General features: G+C 36.0%; 1 protein-coding gene across 3 annotated transcripts in view; it reads left to right on the top strand.

Moving 5' to 3' along the window:
- Positions 1-962: 962 nt before the first annotated feature.
- CLTA (clathrin light chain A) overlaps positions 963-19,993 on the top strand; it is a 33,716-nt gene continuing 14,685 nt past the window's right edge. Inside the window, exons 1-3 of one of the 3 annotated variants that reach the window (XM_051996252.1) lie at positions 963-1,391; positions 15,159-15,196; positions 18,396-18,513. In XM_051996252.1, the coding sequence (XP_051852212.1) occupies positions 1,160-1,391; positions 15,159-15,196; positions 18,396-18,513 (388 nt within the window). In that variant the 5' untranslated portion in view covers positions 963-1,159. The remainder of the gene's footprint in view (positions 1,392-15,158; positions 15,197-18,395; positions 18,514-19,993) is intronic. The other 2 variants (XM_051996263.1, XM_051996274.1) reach the window with 2 other exon arrangements.

Here is a 19,993-nt window from a genome sequence, read left to right as displayed (position 1 = left end):
AAAACTAAGTGAAAAATATCTACATCTTCATTTTATTAAAAAAAACTATAAAAAAAATCAAAAATATTTCAGCTTGTAGTCTTAAATAATATAAATGACCTCTGTTAACAAGCTTAGGCTACATATGAAAAGAACTTTCCAATAATTAGAGCTGACTAAAAATGGAGAGAATTCATCAAGATTCTGTACAGCCGCTAGTTAAGAATTGTACTTTGAGTAGGGACTGGATTAAGCTACTAAAATCCCTCCAACTTCAAAATTCCATTCATTTAGAAGTCCCTTTTCCCTCCCCCTCATAATTCGAATTTTGATTAGCACAGACAAGAGTTCAATGGAATCCAAATAGTTCAACCTGTCGATGTCTGCATCATTATGCAGGATATTAGATTTAGAGTTTACAGGGACTCTGCTCAAGGGAGACAGGGTGGTTTTGTCAGAGGTAGGATTTGAACTAGGGTCCTCTGACTCCAAACACGAAGCTCTCTCCCAGGAATGTGATATTCTGCTACAAGAGCCAGTGGGCAATTGCTGTATTGGGCTGTGTTGCATTGCAGTGCAATGTGTTGTTTTTATTTTGGGAAGGTGTGCTGAGAGGAAAAAGGTTGGGCGGGGTTAAAGATGCTGGGAAAAATTGACCTATCTAAAGCTCCTTGAGTAATTCCATAAAAACGAATAAAGTAATGTGATCTCCTGAGCTTCTAAAAAAAAAAAAAAATGTAACAGCAGCTAGCGAAGCAGGGGGAAAACTGACGCAAAGTCTACTATGCCGACACTCAACAACCACCCAACTTTTCCCCGGGAAATTCACAATCACGTGCCAGGTCCTTTCCGCCTTATTCTGGGAGTTCCCCTACTCGGGGTTCACTAAGCTGATTGGTCTCGTCTCTAGCCCCACCCTCGGCTCCTAGAGTCACGAGTTTTCCCAGGGCCCGCCCCCGCTTCCCAACCGATTGGGCCTCGGCTCGGAGCAACGAAGCTGCCGATTGGCAGACCTTCCTTCTCCCTCTACTCCCTTCACCTTATAGGGGCGGGGTTTCCGCTTCCGCCCCTCGCCCCCCACTACCACCACCACCACAGTGGCCGCTGACCTCCGTCCCTGACTGCTTTCCCTTCCCCGATCCTGCTCCCTTCCCGTCCGTCCGCTCCGGCCCTGTGCGCCATGGCTGAGGTTGACCCATTTGGCGCGGCCGTCGGCCCGGCCTCTGCCCCGGGGGGTCCCGCTGTGGGTAACGGGGTAGGGAGCGGCGGCAGCAGCGAGGAAGATCCGGCCGCGGCCTTCCTAGCCCAGCAGGAAAGCGAGATCGCGGGCATCGAGAACGACGAGGGCTTCAGCATCCTCGACAGCGGCAGTGTGCCCGCTTCTCTGCAAGGAGAGCCCCCTGGGGGTCCGGGTAAGGGCCGGGTTCTCCCCGGGGAAGCAGGAGGCCGGCCCGTCCGGAGCCCGTGGGCACGACGGCAAGCCGAACGAGGGGGAGGGGGCTACCTGTCCTGGCCGGGGATTTCGTCCCCTTCCGCCTCCCCGTGCTGCTGTGGGGTAGGCGGGGGAGGGGAGGCGAGCAATCTGGGAGTGCCCGCCCCGGGTCTGGCCGAGGCTGGTACGGGAGAGCAGGGGAAGCCAGAACACGAAAAACCCGAGGGAGGAAGGAAGGAATACAAACTCATGCCAGCCTGGCATAGCACTCACTGGGAGGAGGTTCCTGCTTGGTGCTAACTAAGGATAATTTCTTGGTGAGCTGACCACAGGATTTTGAGGAAGGTGGCATTCTTTTAGCAGGAAATGACAAACATAGGCTGGGCTGAAATGGGTTGTCGCTGAGAGATGAAATTAATTTTAAGGGATTGGAGGATTTTTAATACATTTGGAGCCATGAAACCTGAGTGTATAGAACTACAAAGGACAATGGTAATCTTGTCTGTTTACCTCAAGAGAGAATTAAGATCTAGAGAAATTGTGACCAGCTCAAAAGTTATGCGGCTGGCTACTAGAGAAGCCAGGACTAAGAAATAAAGATTTTTGACTCGAGTCCGCAGCTACTTGTATATCTACTTTGGGAATGTTATCTGGAAAGAACAGTTTCATCCTCCCATTTTGTAGAGAGCAGGGGAAAGAGGTTAGGCAGGAGAATATTATATGGTTCAGCCTTCAGCTTAATTAGCCCATTACCATCCAAGATATTAAAAGAACGAGGGAGAATGCCTCCAGAATTTTTGGCAGGTATTCCTGTGCATACTGTTTAAAATTAATGGTATAGTAAGGTTGTATAGTAGAGTTTCAAACAACATCTCGAAAAATGCAGTTTTGCGAGGTACTAAGCTGAGTTCCATAAATACTCCTGCTTACCATATGAAAAGCAATGCACTGATAGTGATAAAAACATTTAGATGAATTGTGGTCTTTATCTTAATTGGATTTTACAATCCAATAAGAAAGTTGTTAAATTAATTATCATAGGGATAAAGTCTGAAAGTGTTTTAGATTTGGGGATTCCTGACATTCCAGTTCTCAATCTGAGTCATCCTTGATTTTTTGCTTACCCTTTAATCCAGTTATCAAATTCTATCCATTCTACTTTCTCAGTATCTTTTCATCATTCTCTTTTCACTCATTGATCCCCATTACATTTGCTTAGACTTTTGCAGAAGCTATCTAATTGAAATCTCAGAGCTCTCCACAGAGCTCCATACATAGAGGCATTGCAACAAACATTTTGGCAATTGTCATGTGCCAAATACTCTTCTAAGCATCAGGGATAAAAATATAACTAAAAAGACAATCATTGTTCACAAAGATCTTGCAATCTAATGGGAGAAGACAACACAAAAAGGAGGAGGAAAATAAAGAAAATAACAGATAAAATAATGTCAATCAGGAGCAAATCCAGGAGGGAAATGAAGTATGACCAGTCTGGCTCCATTCCCAAAATGGGAGTCCCAGGAAGAACTTACCTATGCGAGAAGGAAGAGTGATGCTCTAGATTAATAAAGCTGTGTGCTATGTAATGGGGCCAGAAAGTAAAAACTGATGATCAAGAAGCTAACTTTCCAGTGGGGATTAAAAGTTGTAAGCACAGAAGTAAACAAAATATATTGTAATTTGAATGTACTGAATCTTGAAAGAAAATTAGCCTCAGAGAAAGGAATAGAAAGTACATCCTATAGAAAGGACTGTTTATGGAAATGCATGGAAGCAGGAGATGGAATGTTCAGTTGAGGAAAGAACTAGTAAATCAGTTTGGAATATAAAGTGCATTAAGTAAAAAAGTGTGAAACAAGACTGGAAAAGTAGATTAAAACAAGATTGTAGAGGACTTTAAATATCAAAATGAGGAGTTCATGTTTTATCTTAGATGGAAAGAACAACTGAACGATTTTGAGCAGGGGGAATACTGTGAGCAAAGACTAGTTTCTTTGGAAAACTTATATGGAAGATTGATTTGGAGAGCCCAGACTCTGAAAGCAAGACAGCCATCTTTTCAAGGAAGTATCTTTTTCTAAAAGTTCTCTCCATCAATGACAATCCCATCATTTCCACCATACCCTCATTGCCAAAGGTGATGAGTATCTGAATGTTGGGGGAAAGAGAGGGAGCAGATGCAACTTGACAACTGACTGAATGAGGTTAAGGTGCCAGAGGACTTGAGGATGAGTCTAAGGTTTCAGTCTTAGACTAGTGAAAAAACTGATACCTTCAAAACTAAGAGGGAAGTTAAGAATTCTAATTTGTATTACCTTGCAGGTAGCTAATTAATGATGTGAGAGAGATATTCAAAATATCAAGGTTAGATAGATAGTTTGGGGAGTCACAGAAAATATCTTTGAATCTTTAGAATCTGATGACACTTTCAGGGGATAGAATATAAAGACAAAAGAAGGTCTAGGAAAAAGACCTGGGGAGCATTCATGCTGAAAAGATTGGATATAGATGATGACCTAGCTAAGGATATTGAGGATTAGTTGTATGAGTAGGCAGAAAACAAGAGAGGGCAGTGGAAGCTAAAAGAGAGGAGGAGTCAACCATTCTAATCTGCAGCAAGGTCAAGGAGAATGAGGACTGAGAAAAGACTTATCAAATTTAATTAGTGATGCTTGTTAACTTTTGTAGTGTAGTTGCAGGATTAGCTTTTGCAGGAGTTGGTGTTGTAGTGAGGTTTGGAAGCAATGGGTTGAAAAAATAATGATGACTTGACTCTTCTCACTTAAAGATAATTATTAAGTACTGCCTGTATCTGATGACAAAAATGAAACAATCCTAAATGGAATAATCCTTGCCCTTGAGGGGTTTAAATTATATCAGGGGAGACATATATATAAATATATACAAAATAGATGTGCAATGAATTTTAGGGAGGTAAGTGGCACTAGTATCTGGAAGGATTCAAAGGATTCATGTAGAATAGAAATTCTTAAGCTTGCTTTTTTTGTATTTGGTGAAATTTATGAACCTCTTCTCAAATGTTTTTAAGAACATAAAATAAGATTATAAAAGAGAACAATTAAAATGCAATTATCACTGTTTTAAAGCTCATTAACACACACACGCACGCACGTACATTAGTAATCTCTGATGTTGAAAATGTTGCTTGAACAGATTTTGTAGATTACAGAAGTTTTGTGAGGAGTAAAGAGATAGGGGTCTGTGTTGAGACTTGGTTAATACTCATAATTGGTGTACATTGAAGAAGTAACTGGGCTTTGAGGTTTCAAATTGGCTAGGGTACTGAGCCTGGAGTCAAGAAAACTCATCTTCCTGAGAGCAAATTGGGTCTCAGATACTATTTGTGTATCCCTGGGCAAGTCGCTTAACCCCATTGCCTCATCTGTAAGATGAACTGGAGAAGGAAATGACAAAATTGCTCTAGTATCTTTACCAGGAAAACTACAAATGAAGAGTTAGACACAAATGAAAATGAAAAATGAACAGAAGAATTAGATAAGATAAGGATTATTCCTTTTCCCAAAAGGAAAGAAATGACTTAGAAGGTATGTTACCTTATAAGAGGAGGTTAGTTTCCTAAAGTAGATTGACAGTAGAATTAAAGGAGGCTGATGAAAATTTGTAAGTTTAGCAATTAGAATTGAGTGATGAAAAGATAAAGCAGGATTAAGTGGGGACTTCGGGGCACATGAGCAACATGGTAGAGGATTAAACCTTTCAAAAATAGAAATTTGTATACTAAGGATATCTGTGTTCCACTGTTTTCATGATCTGGAACACCCAGGAAGCAGAAATAGATAAAAAGAACTACCAAAACCCATGAACTGATGCCAATTGATCCTTAATTCACTCAGCACTCTTCCCCTACCTCTCATCTTCTACAGTGAGACTCAGTGCTAAGATGAGGAAATAAAGGTAATTGATATGAGAAGTTTCTCCTTTGAGAGAAGAGATTTAAAATCTTTGATTTGAAGAAAAACCTTCTTTTCCTATAGAGAACATTCGGGGATTATTGTGTGTGAAGGAACTTTAGAAGTTATCTATTCCAACATAGGAAACCAAGACTCAGAGAGAAACTAAATGACAATAATGAATCCAGGGTTGCACAAATAGTGAGGAACAGAGTTTGGATTCAAACCTGTGATTCCTGATCCAAAGCTTTGGAGTAGTTTGGGCTACTTCAAGTAAAGGTTGAAGGAAAATTGTAAAAGCTAGTTGTTGTTAAAAAAAAAAAAAAAAAAAAAAGACTGGGGAGAAGATTTCTGAACCTTAAACTGTGTTCATTATTGCCTTGTTCAGTCTCAGAGCTCACTTATGAAGAATTTCATATTAGGGTGTCTTGTTATTAGTCTATGTTGTTAGAACACAAGGTTTTTAAGGCCAAGGTTCCAGATTTATTTTGATCTCTTCCAAAACCATAGTACCTCTACCTTGACAAGCTTTCAAGTTTTTCATTTACTAGATGATTCAGCATGGATTGAAGTCTGTGAAAAGTTCAGTATGGTGATGTGGATAGTCTTAGATTAGTAATCATTAAGAACAAATTAGTATATATTATCTTGAATTTAACACAAAAACTGAACTAAATTTCCAGATTGAATTTTTTTTATTTTAAAGAATGTATAAGGCAGAATTGGGAGAAGGTTCAACAAAAAAAGTTTCCAGTTATGATTTGAGAAATGGGAACTTTGAGGTTGATATTTTTAATAAGTATTTGAAGAATGATTTTTGATAACTTTTGCCTTTTCAAAAAAACTACCTACAGTAATTGAATTGCATCAAGTAAGAAAGTTTTACTGCACAGGAATGTTAATCAGGAAAGTGACTTAAGAGTTCAAGTTGTTGTTTTTTTTTTTTTTTCTTCTGAGGCAGTTGGAGTTAAGTGACTTGCCCAGGGTCACACGGCCAGGAAGTGTTGTGTGTGAGGTCAGATTTGAATTCAGGTCCTCCTGACTTGCGGGCTGGTGTTCTATCTACTACACCAGCTAGCTGCCCCTCAAGTTCTTTTTAAACCTTAGCATAGCACATTGTTTTATTCTTCTAATATTCTCAGCCTGGTCTGTTTATGATCCTAAAAGGTTATTCTTCAATAAATTAATGTGAATTTGCTTGTGATAATAGAGATAAATCTTCATTGCAGAGTTACCTCTTTTTTTTTTCCTCTCCTGAACATGTCACAATCTCTGCTCTCATAAAAATCTTTCCTAGAATACTTTTAGTAAACCAAATAAACCCAATTCCTTTTAGAATTGCTCGGGTTTGCTTTTTCCTGTAGGAGGTAGTAAAGTGAGCCAATTTAATTCTGAGTAGGGATAATTATTTAATTTAATAATTTAATTCTAATCAGGGATAATTATTTAATTCAACTTTTGTCCTTGAGTTTTTAAATGAAATGTCCCCCTTTTTTTTAACTGAAGATTTTTGATAAAATTGCTGTTTCTTTATCCCATCTCCCCACCAAAAAAAAACCACCTATGCTTTCAGATGGAAGGACTCAGTAAAAAAAAAAAAAAAAAAAAAGATGGTCAAGTGATGATATAATTTATATAATTTTAAAGGACATGATAAAACCTGAAGGCTAGAACTAAAGTAGTACCTTTTTAAATGTAAAAATGTTGGTTTTGGTCCTTTTCTCTGAGAGGACCAATAACTTCTACACTTCCCTGTCATGACTTATAAATGAATTGGATTTAAGTGAGGCTGGGCTGTGCAAAATCATTAGCCTCCTTTCTTCCAGAATCATTCAGACTCTAATGGTCAGGATACTGTAGAAAATCTTGGGTTTTTTTATGCTAAGGTCACAGTTTTTCTTAGGCAGCACCCATTCAGTGATTAAAAACTAGCTTAGTTTTCCTTCTCAAAAGAATCAACCTGGAAGGGAAAGAAAGACCCTTCGAGTTTCTGAGTAGAAACTATTGCTATAACATTCACTTTGAGCTTTCAAAACCCAAAATGTGAGTTAGTAAGGCTTGGGCTGGGAGCTATTATTATTGGCCAGTCAGTGAAAGTGAGAGTGATTTGGTTTTAAGGCAGAATCTAGTAGTTCCATTTGAAACTCAGTATACTTTATCATAGCCTAGTTTTTCAGAGCTATAGCCCAAAAAAATCATAAATAAAAATTACATAAGAAAAAAAAATATTGTTCCAGTTTGTTGAAAAACAAAATGACAGGAAAAGTAAGGAAGAAAGCAATCTAGCCTCTAAACCCCAAGATAAAAATATTTGTGAGCTTTAAATAATCATAATTTATATTTCTTTGGACAGAGGCCCCACAAGTAAGAAGAGTATATTTCTCTATATGAACAGAGGAAGAGAAGGAGGAGGAGATGGAAGGAAGGATGTAAAACCTTTAGGGCAAAATAAAAGGACATATTTTTATAGGGCAAGAACAAAGCATGTGAAATGCATTACTAAAGTCATAGTATGAATTTTAACAGAGCTCTAGATAGTTTGAGCTATGATCTCCTTGACCTGAGTTTTCCTTTCACTTAATACTTTATCTTGTGCAATGTAACTTCATGTTTTACAGCTCTACCAAACATGTTGGATGCTATCTCTTTCTTGTATTACTTCATCACCATACTATTGGTAATGAAGTAATCATACAGTTTCTTCTTACCCTGATGAACACATACCAGATCTGTTAGTGGTATTTCTCTCTCCAAAAACCTTTAAACTATCTTTCCATTAATCTACTACTTTGTCTTCCAAGTTCATTTATAGCAGGTATTTTTAATTTTTGTATGTGTTGTGGAGTCCTCTGACCATCTTGTTCCAGCTTTTAGAACCCTTTTTAAAATTCATAAAATAAAATATCATAAAATAAAATATGAATTGAACCAATTCTGCTGAAACAAGTTATCAAAATATAGAAACAAATTCATGATCACTGTTGATGGAGCTGTGAACTCAACCAACCATTTTGGAGAACAATTTAGAACTTTGGCCAAAGGACTATAAAATTGTTCATATCATTTGGTACATAAATATCACTGATACTATGTTATATATCCAAAAGAGGTCAAAGAAAAAGGAAAAGGACTCATTTATAAAATATTTATAGATGATCTTTTTGTGGGAGCAAGGAATTGGAAATTAAGGGATACCTGCCAGTTGGATGATGACTAAACAAGTTGTGATATTTGATTGTGATGGAATTCTATTATGCTAGAAGAAATGATGAAATGGTTTCAAAAAAAAAAAAAAAACTTGAGAAGATTTTTCTAGGCTGTTGCAAAGTGAAGTGAGCAAAACTAATAGGGTATTGTACACAATAACAGCAATATTGTAAAAAATAACTGTGAAAGTCTTGGCTACAGTGATCCATGATCATTCTAAAAGACTTACAATGAAACCCTAACCCTACCCACATACACAGAGAGTGAGTGAGAGTATATTGAATCCAATTTTCATTCACTTTCTTCTTGTATTTTTTCCCTTCAAATATAGCTAATTTCTATGACTTTATATATATAATGAATAATTTGTTTTGCCTTCTTAGTGGTAGTAGAGGAAAAGGAGCAAAAAAATTCAGAATTGAAAATGTTTAAAAAAGAAAGAAAGAAAAGAAACAAGTTCATGGACTTGAATGTCATGGATTAAGTTAACAAGTTCATAGATTAAGAGCCCTAAAGGTATCAAGAGAATTATCATCATGTATTTGGTTAATTCTTCTAATAGTATGTCATCTTAATAGTTGTTTTCAAATCTTCACTGTTTACTTCATATATCCAATCTTTTACCTAGTCTTGTTCTTTGTACTTTTGTAATAACTCATATCTGTCCTTCCTAACTCTCACAACCACCCCATATGTCAAGCCCTTATCATCTCACATAAGTTATTCCACAGCTTTCCTGCTTTTACCTCATCAGTCTTTATTCCACATAGATATCAAAATGATTTTCTGGAAATCAAATCTGACTACATTTTTCTATTTACTAAATTCTAATGGTTCCCTATTATGTGTAGGATAAACATCAGCCTCTTTGCTTGACATTTAGAATCTTTCGCAACTCGCCCCAATCTACCTTTCCAAAATTACACATTATTCCTCTTTATACACTTGGGACTTAGTATAATATCTTGGTACTTTTGTACTACAACCCATATCTAGAATGTATTCCTTACTTCTGCCTCTTAATATCCCTAGTTCCTCCAAATACCACTTTCTTCATTCAAATTGCTCCTCACCTCCCATTGCTCGTGTTTTGTCTCATAAAAAATATTTCTTTTGTATAAATGTATTTTTGTAATTTCCTAGAAGGCAGGGACTATTAAACTTCTGTTTGGATCCATAATATCCTAGCATAGTATCTTACACATGGCAGGTACTTAATAATTGCTTATTGATTTGATAGTCGTTTGGAAGACTCCATATTACTTACTACCTGCCATCTAGGGGAGGGAGTGGGAGGGAAGGAGGGAAAAATTTGGAACAGAAGGTTTTGCAAGGGTCAGTATTGAAAAATTTCCATGCATATGTTTTGTAAATAAAAAACTTTAATTTAAAAAAAAAAAAAAAGACTCCATATTTAAATCACAAAGAGCAAAATTAGTATTTGTACAACTAATAAAAATTGAGAATATCCACCCAGAGTTCCTACTTCTGCTTTCTCTTCATTTTAACAAGATGGCAAAATGGATAAAGTTCTACCCCAAATTCAGGATGACCTGAGTTCAGATTCAGGATGAGACCTGAGTTCAAATCCATTTTAGACACTAACTAGCAATGTGATCCTGGTCAAGTTACTCTTATCTGTAAATTGAGAATGATATTAATAGCACCTGTCTCCAGGATTATTTAGAGGATCAAATGAAATAGTAAGGGTAAAACACTTGGCACAGTGATGAGATGGGGACATACATGTAGTAAGCACTGTATAAATATTAGTTATTTCACTCAGATATCTTTCCCCACTATGTCCTTAACTCTTGTCTCAAATGATGAGATGGCCCTTCTCACCAAGGCCAACCTGCAGCTTTAACCCTTACTCACTTAACTTCTTTTCCTCTAGCAGATTGTCTTCTCTATCATCCTCACTGTTTCTCTAATCTTTAATCTCCCTACCCACCGGTTCCTTTTCCTGCAGCCTATAAACGGTCTTCAATCTATTCCCACCTACATAACCTAGTTGTATAAAATAACCATCATTTTATACCTTTTATTCCCTTCTTGACTATACTTTTAATTTTTTTTTACACTGGATAATAGCTTTTTATTTTCAAAATACATGCAAAGATAGTTTTCAACATTTACTTTCACAAAACTTTTGTGTTCCAAATTTTACCCCCTCCCTGACCTAGACATCAATAATCCAATATAGGTTAAACATATGCAGTTCTTAACATATTTCCACAGTTATGCTACACAAGAAAAATGAGATCAAAAAGAAAAAAAAAATGACAAAGGAAAACAAACAAAAACAACAGAAAAGGATGAAAATACTATGTTGTGTTCCACATTCAGTATCCATAGATCTCTTTCTGGATGCAGATGGCTCTCTCCGTCACAAGTCTATTGGAATTGGTTTGAATCACCTTATTATTGAAAAGAGCCAAGTTCATCAGAATTGATCATCACATAATTTATTTTTTATTTTTGGATCACATCACATAATCTTGTTGCTGTGTACAATGGTCTTTTGGTTTTACTCATTTCACTTAGCATCTCAGTTCATATAAATCTTTCCAGACCTCTCTGAAATCATCCTGCTGATTGTTATAGAATATTATTGTTCAATAAGAAACATTCATATACCATAACTTATTCAGCCATTCGCCAACTGATGGGCATCCACTCAGTTTCTAGTTTTTTGCCACTACAAAAAGGGCTACCAAAACATTTTTGCACATGTAGGTCTCTTTCACTCCTTTAAGATCTCTTTGGGATATAAGCTCTGTAGAAACACTGCTCAAAGGATATGCACAGTTTGATAGTCTTGGGTGTAGTTCCAAATTGCTCTCCAGAATGGTTGATCAGCCCACAACTCCATCAACAATGTGCTAATGTCTCAGTTTTCCCATGTCCCCTCCAACATTTATCATTATCATTTCCTGTCATGTTAGCCAATCTGAGAGGTGTGTGGTGGTACCTCAAAGTTGTATTAATTTGCACAATCAATAGTGATTTAGAGAAATTTTTCATATGACTAGAAATAGTTTTAATTTCTTGTCTGAAAATTGTCTATTCATATCTTTGACCATTTATCCATTGGAGAATGGCTTGTATTTTTATACATTTGAGTCAATTCTCTACATATTTTAAAAATGAAGTCTTTATCAGAACCTTTGGATGTAAAAAAATTTTCCTGTTTTCTCCTTCCCTTGGCAACAAGATTGTTTGGACAAAACCTTTTAAATTTAATATAATCAAAATTATTCATTTTGCATTTCATAACATTCTCTACTTCTTTGGCCATAGATTCCTTCCTTCTCCACAGATCTGAGAGGTAAACTCTTGTCTTGTTCTCCTGATTTTCTTATAGTATCACCCTTTATGTTTAAATCATGAACCCATTTCAACCTTATTTTGGTATAAGGTGTTGGGTGTTGATCAATGCCTAGTTTCTGCCATACTGTTTTCCAATTTTTTCCAGCAATTTTTGTCAAATATTAGATTATTCAGTAATATCTTAATTGCCAGATCACTGGAGCGTATCACTCTTCTCCCAGTCATCTAGGCTAGCAACTTCAGTATCATCTTCAACTCCTTATTCATAATCATCTCACATAGCAAATCTTGTCCAATTACAGTTGTTTATACCTTTAGAACATTTTATTTACTCATGTGTGTGTATCTTCTTTCCACTTAAACAGCCATAACCCTAGTATAATCTGTCCAGTAGTCTCCCTTTTCCAAGTTTGTTGCCTTTCCATTCCATCCACCACTTTTCTGGCAATATGAATTTCTTAGAAGTATAGAAATAACCACTCCCTCTGCATTTTATCTCCTTTCCCCTGCCCCAGTGTAATAAACTGTTCTGTTACTCCTGTGTTCAAATATAAAATTATCTGCTTGACATTTAAAGTGCTTTACAGTCTAGTTCCTTCTTACCTTGCCAGTCTTCATATATCTTACTCCTCTTTATATATTTTGATCTAGCTATGCTGTCATACCTGCTTTCTTCCCATAAGAAACTCCATTTCCTGGCTGCTGCCCTTTTCACCCATTCCTCCTAGATTCTCTGGGCTCTTTAAAGACAGCTTAAACTCTTCTTTCTATTCCAGGTCTTCCCTTCTGTGTTGGCATAGTCCTCCCTCTCCTCTCCCCAATACCTTCTGTTTGTCTTGTATGTAAAGTTATTTGTGTATTGAGTCCCATTTTTTACCTTCTTGAAGCCAGGTACTCTCTTTTTGCCTTATGTTTTTATCTACAGCTTCTGGCACATTGTAAATGCTTAAAGAAAATGTTTATTAACTGTTCTTATTCTCTTCAGTCGTAAAAGTTCTTCAAGTTTCTCTGCATCTGTCCTTTTCACAACTTCTTACAGTACAGTAATACTTGGTTAAATTCGCAATTTGTTCATCCTTTTACCACTTGATGGAAATTCACTGTTTTTAGTTTTTTACTGTAATAAAAATTACATTTACAAATACTTTTGTTTGTATGAAGCTCTTTATTTCTTTGTGGTATGTGAATTTGCTTTGTACTTCAACTGTTGTTTTCTGCTTCCTTGCAGTAGTTCATTTATTCATTTTTATTTAAATACTCTTGATTTTGTTTATGACATTTCTGAGTATTTCCACTTTGGGATTTCTTTCTGGTGACATTACTTCAAGTCTCTCACCTCTTCAATCCATTCTCTGCCAAAGTGATTTTTCTTAAAGTACAAATGTGACCACTTTGGAAAAAGAGAAGAATTATTTTTTCACTTTGCCCTCTAGTTTGAACACATCTTTGCAGCTTTGTTTTATGATTTTCTTGAAATACAGTATCCAGAGGAATGTTTTTGTTTTCACATCCCAAGTATTCTTACTTTTAATAGATACCTTAAACATTTTCTACTTTTTTCATGAAATCCATCACTTGGATAAAGTTTTCACTTTTTAAGTCTAGCCTATTCTTCCGATTTTTTTCTTCCTCAATTCTTATTTCAATTCTATTTTTACTCTTTAATCTCTTAAAAACTTTCATATATTTTAGTTTCCTTAATGGTCAAAAGTCATTTGTTTTTCTATAGTTGATATAAAAGGTCTTTATGACCTTCTGTGTTTGGCCTTACTACCTGATTTGAGACTTTATTCCAAAGCCACTCTTCAACCTGTCTTGCATTTTGGCTTTATTTGGTTATATCTTATTTGGTTCTCTTTTTTTCTGTATGCTAGCATGTTCCTGATATGAATGGGATGGCTAGTAACTGCTAACCCCCAACCTCTTCTTCCCCCCACCCCCATCTCAGTTCCTGTTTTTGTGCTTCAGTTCTCCTACTTGTTCTTTGTTTTTGTTTAATCACCAGTTGGAAATTGGTTTTATCTCCTGCTGCAGTCCTAAGTAGATGATGAGGAGATAGGACTGTCTCCTAGTTGGAGAGAGTCCCTCCTGTCGTACTCAGAGAAACATTCAGTTGATACTTTTGTCTCTGTACCTACACTGTGGCTTAACAGGGTTGTTAGGTCCCCAGTTCTGTTCAAAGACACCCCCAGTTAACAGAGTTAATTATTAGTTTCCAACCCCCTTATAGCATGAGCATCTTGAACAGGCTCTTTATTCTTTATCAACCATTTCTTAACTTCTACACATTTGGAATATGTATTTTTGGCATGAGTCTTACTTTTGTTTTTCTTTGTTTTTTTGTTTTTTGTTTTTTTGATTGCTATATCTGGCACCTTTTTTTGATGTTTGCTGGGATATTAAGATCTTCTGGGACCATTTGGCCATTCATTGTTTTGGTTTATTTTGCATGGGTAATTTTTCAACATTGACCCTTGCAAAGCCTTCTGTTCCAAATTATCCCCTCCTTGTCCCCATTTCCTCCCTTAGATGCAAGTAGTCCAGTATATGTTAAATATGTATAAATATATTTGACCATTTATTCTACCATCTTAACTGGAAGACCTAAATTTTATTTTTAAATGGAAAATAGACTGACTAGTAACTAGAGTACATTACTGTATTCTGCAAAACAGAATAAGAACATTAGAGTTACAAAGCATTATTAAAGGTCAGAGGCAGGAAAGATTGCTTGTTCCTGGGATAAGAGAGAACATAACAGAAGCCTTTGCGGAGGTAGTAGCATTGGAGCCAGCTGGACCTCCAAGGATGGGTTGGATTTTCAAAGGTGGAGAAAGGATGCTAAAGTGGGCAGGTGTAATTGGTCTATATATTCTAAGCCTAGAGCAAAGGAGCAAAAGTGTTATAATAGGAAGTATAGTGAGTCCATTTTAAATAATGGTGTCTATAAAAAGAAGTAAGGTAGAAAAGATGATGGTAAAGACAGTCTGGAATGTACTTCCTAAATATTCAAACATTACGACTATATAGAAACTGTATATTGTTGAGTTCAGAGATTTCAGTGTAGCATTCCTTATTTAAGTACTTTTGAATTTCTTTTATTAAGTAAATTGTGTGTGTATGGTTTTATATAATTCATTTTCCTTTCCATAACAGTTGGTAATTCCATGAGCCTTTTATCTCATTATTTTTTATTGCAAATTGATTCAATTATTCCTTATGATTCCATATGTGATCAGCCTTGATATTGACTATGGTCCTCTTTCTTACAGATACTATTGATGCAGTGATGAATGGAGAATACTACCAGGTAACAAAGTTAAAAATTCTCTTGTATGTATTGTAATAGAAGCATAGAGAATTCTGTATCTCTTGTTAACTTTGCTTTTTTGATCTGCTTAGAAGAGCAAATTAACAGTGAAAGGGGGCAGCGAGGTGGCACAGTGGTTAGAGCACCAGCCCTGAAGTTAGGAAGATCTGAATTCAAATCTGGCCTCAGACACTTAACACTTCTAGCTGTATGACCCTGGGCAAGTTACTTAGCTCCAATTGCCTCAGGAAAAAAAAATAACAGTGGAAAGATTTTGAGAACAAGTAGTAGTAATGATACATTACACATACAGCATTTTTAAATTTATAAGTACTTATAAAGGGGAAAGTATGTGAAACTAAGGTATAGGACTCTGCCACTAATTAGCTTTATTGATTTAAGATAAGTCACAATTTCTAGTGGGCCTTAATATTTTTGTGTGTAGAATAAGAGGGCTGGGATGAGATCTCAATTTTTCTTTCTGCTCAGAAATTCTAGGGGAGATGATACAGCTGAATAAGGGAAAAAATTATTGGTTAATAAAGTCCTAAGTATTTTTGCATGGGATAATGTATTGGTTCATTTCTCAACATTTACTTCACTTTATCATCTCAAACCAAAGAAATTTTGCTTACTTCTTCTACCTCCCTCTCTAATTATTTTACTTTTTCCACATTTATCTTAAATAAGTATATCTTCTAAGTACTAAATCTGTTTAAGTGTTCCTTTTCAGTAATTAATATATACATTTCCACAAGACAGTAATTTAAGATTCATAGTTATGTACTTCTGAGATTCCAATCCAAGAGCATTCAGAATTTAATAGGTTATTACTATTGCCTTCGTATCAGAATGCTTTCAAGGTGTTAAGACTGGAGTGAAGTCAGAGAAGATTTAATGGAGCAAAATTGTTATTTTAAAAACAATAAACTGAAACAAGACCAGAACAGAACCTGTTATACTCAGAAATAAAGAGAGCAGTGAATGTGTACATTTTGGTAATGGTATTGTGTCTCATCCTTTTCTAATGAAGGTTGAGGATTTTAAATATATTCAGATGAAATTATCCCCATAAAACATCAAATTTAATTCTAAAACTGAACTGGTTCAAATAATAGATACTAAAGGAATTAGCATAATTTTGTGATAAAATTATATATTTCTATTTAACAAAAAAGAGAAAAAATGTTCTGAACTAACACTATCTTCCTCCCTCTCAGCCCTCTATTAGAAAAGTATTTGTTATATTTGAGTATTTCATAAATGTGGTCAGCTCTTGGAATTATGGTCATTCTTTAATATATGTTCATTCTCCATAATCTTCTTTCTTAAGAATTTTGTGAACCCAATTAAAAAACTATTTACTGCTTATATTAGAATAAATATCTTTATTACATTCATGAGGCTTTTGCCTCTTCAGTGGAAACATAACTTCTTAAAAGCCAGCCATACTGAAAACAGCTGTATTATATGTTCTGCTCTGATGCCTCAGTGCATGGAAGGGAAGTGAGACTGACCACATTTATCTTGAGATGTTAAATTGAGAATCTCTGCTCTTAAGGGTCTGTGTTATATTTTCCTGTTAACACTAATAATACTTTTCATCCTTTCCACCTGTTTATGACATGAAAAACTTGAGATTCCTTTAGGTTCACAATAACAACTGGAAGAGCTCATTTGTGATTTCTGGAGCAGTAATCTCCAATTTAAATACACTGCTTACTAAAGGAGCCTCCATTATCACATGATTCTGTAAAAGAATAGAAATAGTCAAATATTGGGGCCATTTTATTGCATTGTTGTAGTCCAATTTGACTTCTGGTACACTTGTTCCTTTGGAATAAATATGTCTATATTGATATTTTTCTCTCTTTAGCGGACAGTGTGGTACAGTTGAAGTCCTTTTCTTGGAGTCAGAGGACCTGGATTTTTATCTTAGCTCTGTTCCTTACTGTCTGTGTGACCTTGGGCAAATCACTTAACCCCTCAGAACCTGCAAAATGAGGGGCTTAGCCTAGGCCAGTCTATTGTGACTGATTGAAGGAGGCTAGAATGTTTATCTAGAAGACAAGACAGAGGGAAGGAGAGCTGTTTTCATGTATTTTGAAGAGTTGTTAATGTGGAAGAGGACTAACAGTTATTCTCTTTGGCCCAGAGGGCAGAACCACAGGAAACTAAATCAGTTAAATTTGAAGTGAGGCATAGTTCAGTTAGATATTAGGAAAAACTTCCTAATGATTAGTACCGTCCAGAAGAGGAATGAGCTTCATCAAGAGATGGGTTCCTCATTCTTTGAGGTCTTTAAGAGGCTGGGTAACCACTTGTTGGTAAAATTATAGCCTGCCACCTCTTAAATTCTGTGACCTCTAAGGTCTCTTCTCACTGTAAATCTATTGCCTCATAATACATTTATTTACTTATTTAGAAGACAGGTTTTATATATATATGTGTGTGTGTGTGTGTGTGTGTGTGTGTGTGTGTGTGTGTGTGTATAACACAAGTCTACAATATTCAGGAATCAACTGAGTTAGTTGGTGTTTGTTTAATGATTTCATTCCCCCCCCCCCCAATATTCTTGTCCTCTACTGACTTTTGTTTTTGCTGAGAAATTGGGGTTAAATGACTTGCCCAGGGTCACACAGCTAGGAGGTATTAAGTATCTGAGACCAGATTTGATCTCAGGTCTTCCTGACTTCAGGGCTGGTGCCCTATCCACTAAGCTGCTCCTGACTCTTCTTTAATGTGCTACTTAGAAGAATTTAAGAGGGTCTGTTTTAATTACATTTGCTCATTAGCTAGTTTCTTATATTTAATTCCTATATGTGTGTGTTTTTCTCAACATTGATCAATCTTTAGGGCTTTTTGGTTACTCAGATATTTTTGGCTATTAGTTTTTAATAGCTTGAACAAATTTGGATTATTAAAAGAAAATTCCTACCTCTTTTTTTGTTTCTCAGATGTGCCTTAGACTGATCTCTTTTGGAATTAACCATTTTATTCAGATTTCTCTTCTTTTTCATATAGTTTACACTAAAATAATCACACTCTACTTCTGTTAGTGATCTGCTCTGAGTATTATTGCATGTTCTTTGTTGTTATTAACTGTCAGCACTGTCATGTAGGACAAGGCAATTTAAATTTGAACTGATTCCGTTGATACTTTAAACTAATCTAACATTGTATTTTTGTGTGTATAAAGGAGAGTAATGGTCCAACTGATAATTATGCAGCTATTTCACAAGTGGATCGATTACAGTCAGAACCAGAAAGTATCCGCAAATGGAGAGAAGAACAAATGAAACGTCTGGAAGTCCTTGGTAATCCTTTTATAATTCCTTTTTTCTAAATTTATATTAGCAAAACCAATGTTATTTTTCTCTTATTTAATTCAAGTTTATATAGCACTCTATATTTAGCCTTATACAATAGTTTCTAATGCTAATTGTTCACATCTTTGAAGCATTTATTTTATTTGACTCTTGGTTTTAGCTTGATATATTCTCCCATCGGAAGGGCAATGTGTAATTGTATGTAACTAATATCTTGGTTTGCTATGTATTGAAGATAATGAAATATGGGAAAGAAGAGGCACATGAGGAAAAGTGTTACAAAGTATATGATTTGCTGTAAAATCTTATGCACATTTATTGTATACACTTATTTGTTATAAAGGCCAAATCAGAGATACAAAAGTTCTTTAGAGATTTTAGCTCAAAGTAGATTAGTCTCATTCTGCCTGTTTCCTTTTTGTCAGAATATTTGAGGTGATATATTTTGGCTTATGCTTGATGAAAGCTTCTCTTTGATTATATTTGATCACCTACAAATTAATAGGAAGATAAAGGTGTTGGAATCCTTACAAAGAGTAAAGTCATTAGAGTTGATAGAGACAATAATTATCTAATTTAGCATGGTTCAATATGATTGATCTGATCTTACAAGGAGATGTTATGGGCCAGAACCTGAAACAAGGTACTAAGTAGAACTGATAGAAACAATGCTTATGTTCACATCTTTAGAGCGCTCATATAAGCAAGAAGCTCTTAGGGCCAGAGAGCATTCTGGGAAGAAACCCATAATCCCACTCTCGGAGAAGGAGCATAAATAGAGCTTCAGTGAGCCAGTCAAATCAGTTCAGCTGAAAAGATTGAGAAGGAAGTGTCAAGTCAGTTCAGAGAGAAGCCCTCTCTCGGAGGCAAGACAGATTCATTCCATCTTCAACCTTTGTGCTGGCTGGAGGCTGAAGGGAGCAGAGGCAAAGGACTAGGGGCAAGAGCTCTTGGAACCAAGCAGAAAGATAGGCCTCTAAGAAAAACTAACCGGGCTATTTTGGAAGGAGAAAATAAACGTTTGCATTTTATCAGCTGGCTGCATTTGGAATGATTATTACTTGAAACTGAAACTAAGGCTGCCTCCAGAAAACCTCCCCAAGAAATCTGCTCTCCCAGAGAACTCTTATATTTTAAAGAAAAAGAACACCACATAAAGGAAAGGGGATTTTTCAAATTATTGTTTTTATGACAGAGCCAAGACATAGAAGGATCAAAAGGAAAATATTGTGATGTCATTTTTGCATTGAATTCTTTGCTCCATTATAAATGTTTAATTATTGTGATGCATGTTTTATTTTCTCCCTTGTCTCATTTTTATTCTTATCCCCCAAGGTGTCAGTATTAGTATTGCTAACCTAGCTAACAGTTGCCAGTGCATTCTTGCCAAAAGACCTAGCCCTATTTTTCAGTTTTCCTCTAGTTCATTATTGACCATGTTGAGATGGGAGATCTGGGAGATGAAACA

Source organism: Antechinus flavipes, chromosome 1 (genome assembly GCF_016432865.1).
Source record: "Antechinus flavipes isolate AdamAnt ecotype Samford, QLD, Australia chromosome 1, AdamAnt_v2, whole genome shotgun sequence".
NCBI lineage: Eukaryota > Metazoa > Chordata > Mammalia > Dasyuromorphia > Dasyuridae > Antechinus > Antechinus flavipes.
This window is presented reverse-complemented; position numbering and strand designations above follow the sequence as displayed.